The 6,502-nt window shown below is 55.4% G+C and overlaps 1 protein-coding gene across 2 annotated transcripts in view; it reads left to right on the forward strand.

Moving 5' to 3' along the window:
- Nucleotides 1-6,502, forward strand: part of CTBP2 (C-terminal binding protein 2) — a 34,034-nt gene that overhangs the window by 23,031 nt on the left and 4,501 nt on the right. For both annotated transcript variants that reach the window (XM_026039949.1, XM_026039948.1), the window contains exons 2-3: nucleotides 5,226-5,380; nucleotides 6,242-6,386. In XM_026039949.1, coding sequence (XP_025895734.1) covers nucleotides 5,226-5,380; nucleotides 6,242-6,386 — 300 coding nt within the window. The remainder of the gene's footprint in view (nucleotides 1-5,225; nucleotides 5,381-6,241; nucleotides 6,387-6,502) is intronic.

Genomic DNA, 6,502 nt, shown 5'->3' on the forward strand with positions numbered 1-6,502 from the left:
GGAGAGGAGAGGAGAGGAGAGGAGAGGAGAGGAGAGGAGAGGATCTGGCTGTTTTTTTATGCCATATCTCGTTCTTCTGGAGGTCTCGTGTCACAATTTTAAAATTGCTAAAATCTAGTTTTTGTGTGTTAATTGAGAATAACCATAGGGTATATAACTAGAGCTCTTAGGTTGATAGGTGATAAATTTTATGGAAGCAATAAAATATAGAAAACCATTAGTGGGAAATGGCTTACTACAGTGATACAGTTCAGGGTGATTTATAGCTTTGTGACTGTGGGCAAATCTGAAATATTCTCACTGTCTTCAGTATACATGATTAGATAAATCTGTAGCCGGTGCTTACCTACATCAGAATTGACTTTCTTGTCTGTGACAGTGAAGAGATGTAACAATGAAGACATTTTCTGCCTGTTATATGTTAAGATCCTTTAAAGGGTGTTTTTTGTCCAGGAATTCAGTGCTCTGCGCGGTGCCCTGAGGACGTGTGTAAGGGTTGTCCCCCGGCTACGGCTCAGCTGCCTTCACATCCGCAGGAGAAGACCCCTGAAATGCAGAGATTATGGACTCCAGTTCAGGACAGAGGGAAAATAAGGRTTTGTGCCTTAGTGCTTTATTCCAGTGTCTTGCTCTCACCTCTTTAATTCCTATTGATTTGGGAAGACGAGTGCATCCGAATGGAGAGCTGGCGGCAGYGAGAAGGGGGCCGCTGAACCCAGCGTATTCCCGAATCCCACCCTTTTCTCCTTGGGAGCCAGTGCAGCCCCCCAGCTGCTGCTGCAGGGCTGGRCAGTGGGGCAGCCGTGCTGGGAGAACCTGCAGAGGAGCTGGGGCAGCGGGCGAAGAGCTGCTGGTGCTTGGAATCCGAAAATCAGACAGGGCCAGWGTGTTGTACAGATTAATGAAGATGAAATGTGCTGTATACATGCATCAGGAGCATGGTCGTGGAGTTATCCCTTGGGCTACGCTGGCTCACAAGGAGAAAAGGTTGATTTGTATTTGTAGATGGTTTTGTTTGCTCTGYCAATGTTCATTTTTGTCTTATTACTAAGGCCAGAAAGTGGATGGGGTTTTCTCTTCTTTGCTCAAGAAGTAGCAGGTTAGCCAAGATGTTTCTGGACGATCATCACTTAAATAGCTCTCTTCCAGCATAATTTTTTTTCTGTTATTACATGGGKTGGGGGTTTTCTGTGCTGCTGTTTCAAACGCTGATGATAATTAAGGGGACCATAAGCTCCATTATTGAAGGAATTGTCTAACATGTGGATGTTGAATATGGTTTCCATAAACGAGAAGGTGCTTGTTTGCTGTTGACCCAAGCGAGAACCTTGGAGCTAGCGCTGGAGAAGGGAAGAGGGAGCCGGAGCCGGCCCGAGGATAAGAGGTCGTCTGTGAGAGCAGAGCCGGCCGGGATCCGGCCGGGGAATCGTCAGAGAGATCCCTGCAATCAACCTCTCCATGGAGGTCTTGCTTTCAGCCCACAAACCATCGTGGGGCCTGAGAGTGAATGGTTGTGGTTGGGGACAGAGTTAGGGATGGCACCAAGCAGGCACGTTTTGGTCCTTCCCGTTGCCCAGGGTTGTTCCTGGACCCAAGTCTACAGGCTTTGGGTCTGTCCAGTCATTCAGGTTTTCCCTGGAGACCTTTTGGGTCTTTGGGACACATTCAAGTCTACAGTCATTCGAGCTGGTGATCCATCAGAGCTACGTAGGTGGTGGTTGTGAGTCGAGGAGAAGAGCAGAGGATGGGGCTGCAGTGCACAACCCTACCCAGAGAAACACGAGCACAGCCCTCAGACCTGCGGTTGTGCRGTACACAGGGCACTAACGTGGAGCAGCCAGAAACCCCAAAAAGGGACGTGGGTGGAAGTTAATCCCTGAGCAGCTTCTGTTGTCCTTCCCGAGCTTGGAGCGCTGGGGCTGGGCAGGGTTTGTAAGGAGAGAGCTTGTGTTAGAGCAGCTCGTSTGGTTAGAATAACATGCACATGGCAAGACCACGTGCTCTCCTTCACAATGTCCACAACTGGACACGACTCTAAAACCAAAATTCCTTTAATTTCCAAGAGAGTTAATGGATTTTTGAAAGAACTGCCTATAAAAGCAATTCACAAAAATGTTGAAATTATTTCATTTAAACAAATGGAATGATTTAATACCCCTGAATTCCAAAAATGTAGCTTTTGTTCTTTCTTTTGCTGGTAAAAACCTATGCATGAACTACACATAGTCTATATACATGAACTTATTTTTTTACTTGTGGAATCAAAGATGTGCTCTTTCGTGTGCCTGAGAATCTGTGGAAGTAGATGAGGATGCGTTTAGTCTCTTTCTGAGCTAGTTAGGACAGTGTTTTGCAGCTTCAAAATGCTCTTGATAKGCAGTAATTGTCATTGCGCAGATCCTGACCCTCTACAAAGGTGCAAATTCAGAGGATTAAACCAGGAGAGCAGTTCTGTCCCCTGGCCAGCTCCTTCTTCCCATAAAAAWGAATTGCCTAAATGAGTTGGCATCCTAATAGTCTGAGGTTTGGGAATTGGGTGGAAAAGCTTCTCTAGGAGACTCTGTGCAGGCCTGGCATGAGGCAGGAGCAAATGYTGTCAACTGATTTTCTGGAGAATAAACTCAATTCCCAGGTATCCCTCCCGGGAGAGCCAGCACCGAGGCTGGGCTTCCACCAAGGCCGGGTCGCTTCGATATTCCCTGATCCGCTTGGACTCCGAATCGATGACCCTGGGACCAGGAGACATGGAAGCAGGACAAGGAGGAGGAAAAGACTGCAAGAAAAGAGGCTTTGGCAGGAAGGGAGGGCCCTGGGCCTGACTCGATGCCATGGCAGAGGGGATGCGGCAGGGCTGGCGGAGCTGCCGCCCCATCCAGGCTTTGCCCACTGTATCTTTACACCCCAAACTATTTTAAATGTCAGTGGGAATGCAAYGGGTGCCTATTTTTTCCCCAAGGCAACTGTGATAAAACTCCAGGTTATACTTGTAGAGCGTTAGYTGTAGAAGTAAACCAGCCTTAAGAGCGAGAACGTTGCAGCTAAGTGCTTTTGAATGTTGGCGTTGAGGGTTGTTTTCCTTATTCAGTTCCCGTGCAGGGCTGCAAGGACCTGAGTGTGTTTATCTTGGGGAAATGAGTGGGATTTGCAGGTATTCAGCAGCTCCCGGCGCTCCGCCAGCCCTTCCCGGCTTGTTACGCCTGCATTTTGCCCTCCTTTTGCTCTGGGCAGAATGGTTCTCCTCAAAACCTTAATTCTAGCTTCGAAGAGTGGTGGGATCCCTGGGAGGGCTCTGGGACGGAGAGCAGCACGGGATGGGGAAAGAAAGCGGGGGAAAACGGGAGATGAAGTGAGAAACAGGGAGGTGAAAGCAGGAGCTGCGGGTGTTGTGTGGCTGGGGAGCATGGAGACGTGTCCTTGGTCCAGCTCCTGCTCCGCGCGGCTCCCCTRCTCTGAGCCCTGGGACGCAGGAGGTTGTCGGGAGCAGAGGGGTATCCCGGGGCTGTTGGGGTGCAGGACAGCCTGCCAGCAGGATCCCTGGACAGCAGTCCTGATCCGGCGGCAGCGCTGGAGCCTTGGAAGGGTCGTCTTGGAAAAGCGTCTGCCCTTTGGGCATTCAGACTCAGGGCGCCCTGTGCCCAGCGAGGTTGGGAGGAGCAGCAGTCGGGCAGCGCCGAGGAGCCGGGGTCTCCCCGCTCTCCGTGAGGACACAGTTTGTGCCCCGGGATGGGCAGCCCCGGCTGGCGCTGGAGCCCGTGGAGCCCGTGGTTTGGAAAAGTGCTGGTCGGCGCTCGCCACGATCCCGGGAGCCGGAGGGCTCGGAGGAGGGCGCCGGGGGCCGCGGGTGCCTCCAGGTGCACTGGGCAGCTCCGGTACATCCCGCAGTGTGGCTGGAACGGCAGCGTTGCAGCTTTTTCCCAGCAGGATCCCGTACCTCTCGAAAGCACTGCCCTTGGAAACGTGGATTATTTATAAGCCCAGCTTGGGGCTGTCGTGCCTGATGCAGGAAGCTCTCCGGGTTTTCTGGCTCATCTCCTCTGCACCGCGTCCTGCTGGCCCGGCACAGCCCGGTGGACTGGGGGGGATTCCACCTCAGGTTGTTCTTCCCACTGCCTCTCCGGAGTTTGCTGCTTTTAAGGGCACCCCATTGCTCCAGCACCCCTCCAGGGCCTTGCAGGGCTGAGGTCCGTGGCTTCCTGGCAGGATGCTCAGAGCTTCCCAAGTTCCTGTGGCTGCTCTGGGCACCTGGGAAGCAGCGCGAAGCCGCGAGCAGAAGGCGGCGGGTGCGAGATGGAGCAGAGCAGAGCGAGCACCCAGCCATGGCGCAGCCTGCGCCCGGCTGGGACAGCAGGAGGAAGGGAGAGGTGCCGGGCATGGACGGGGAGGGAGCAAAGGGGCAGGAGCAGCCGCGTGGCCCTGTGCGGGCGCAGCCTGCCTGGTGCTCCCGGCGGCAGCTCCATGCTCCCTGGCACTCGTGCACGGCCGGAGCCTGCGTCTTGCAGCCTTTCCCATGGCACCGGCGCTAGGAATGGGGCGCCTGGCTTCGCCTTTCCTTCCTGCTGGCACCAGGGCTCATGAAGCTGTCCCGGCACAGCCATCCCTCCTGTTCCTCTCTCCTTCCCTATTTCTTTTCCCATAAACTCTTCCTGCTGTCTTCCTTAAATGCACCCTGCCAAACCGCTGCTGAGAAGGTGCTGGCAGGCAGAAAACACTTGGAAAAAAGTCTGCCCTTTTGCCTCATTTCCCAGAGTGATTCCGTGGTGCGGAGGGCAGGTAGGCAGCCCAAAGGGTTAAGGGCTGGGATGTTTCATTGGATTTGGGGTGGCAGGGCCTGGTGCTTGATGACTTTCCGATCCCTGGCATTTCTCCCAATCCCTGGCATCACTCCCACGCGGCCGCATGCAGGACAGATCCGCGGCAGGAGGAGCTCGGAGGCAGTTCTGCCAGCCCGGGTTTGCCGCGTGCACCCGCCGGACACGGCGCAGGGGCAGCCGCCCCGTTGGCACCTCCGACCATGACGGCTTTGGTGACCACGGCCCTCCACTCCCAGACTCCCTGCCCAGCCCAAGGGACTTCCCTGGCTGAGGTTGGAGCAAAGGGAACTTCCCGTCTGGGCCGTGCGGGTTGTCCCCATGTCACCCGTGTCGCTGCGGCGCTCYGCTCCGTCTGTGTGCTCCACAGAGCGTGTGGGGCCCGATCTCACCTCGAGCTGCTCCGTGTGCCCGCAGGCATCCGCCCGCAGATCATGAACGGCCCCATGCACCCCCGGCCCCTCGTGGCTCTGCTCGACGGCAGGGACTGCACCGTGGAGATGCCCATCCTGAAGGACCTGGCCACCGTGGCGTTCTGCGACGCGCAGTCGACCCAGGAGATCCACGAGAAGGTGAGGGCAGCGCCGGGCGAGCGGGACGCTGCTCTGCGCGCGGCGCTTCCCTGTGTGCGCTCTTTCCAAGGGAAAACCCCACAGCGTTTCACATTCCAGCAGCCACCATCCACGGAACCGCGGCAGGTCACAGAGCAGGGGAGCTGTTTGGAAAGCCAGGTGTCACTTGGGGAAAATAAATGGCCTTGTCGCTTCACAGCTGTTTTCCCAGGGCAATATCTTATTTGAGCGTTTTAAGCAGCGTGGGTGTCCTTGTCCTGCCAAGGCATCACTACATCCCCAGCCCATCACACATGTCCCCAGCCCATCACCGTGTCCCCCAGCCCATCACCATGTCCACAACCCATCACACATGTCCACAACCCATCACACATGTCCACAACCCATCACCATGTCCACAACCCTTCACCACATCCCCAGCCCATCATCGTGGCCCAGCCCATCACCATATGTCCCCAGTCCATCACGTGTCCCCCAGCTGCTCTTTCCATGGCCCTGCACAGTTCAGGTCCCTATGAGCAGATCCCTGCTCCTGAGGGCAGTTTCTACCTGGAAGCTCAACCACCTGCCCACGCTTGTTCCACCAAAGCTCTTGGTGCCCACTAAGGTAAATCCAGTGAGCTCTGAGGTGATCAGAGCTCTGGGATCTGGGAATGGGAACTAACATCAGTGCCAGTCTTTGCATCACTACAGATACTACCTGACTGCAGGGGAAGGGAGACAGATATTTTTGTGAGCCAATCCTGCAGCATTTGGATAATTTGGGGTTTCTGAGGCATGGAGGTAGCTTGTGGGGAGCCCTGATTCCCCGCCGAGCGGTGTCTGGGCCAGTAGCGCCTGACCGTGCATGCTGTCCTGCAGGTGCTGAACGAGGCCGTGGGCGCCATGATGTACCACACCATCACCCTCACCCGCGAGGACCTGGAGAAGTTCAAGGCCTTGCGGGTCATTGTTCGGATAGGCAGCGGCTACGACAACATCGACATCAAGGCTGCCGGGGAGCTGGGTAGGTCGCGCTCCCGCCCGCGCGGCGGCCACCGACGCGTCCCCTTCCCTGCGGAGAGCTCTAGCAGAGCACAACTGCCAGGATTCCCCTGGAAATGTGGCCTGCAGTGGACAAGG

This window comes from Nothoprocta perdicaria, unplaced genomic scaffold (assembly GCF_003342845.1).
Source record: "Nothoprocta perdicaria isolate Ctin4 unplaced genomic scaffold, notPer1 scaffold_247, whole genome shotgun sequence".
In the NCBI taxonomy this organism is placed as follows: Eukaryota; Metazoa; Chordata; class Aves; order Tinamiformes; family Tinamidae; genus Nothoprocta; species Nothoprocta perdicaria.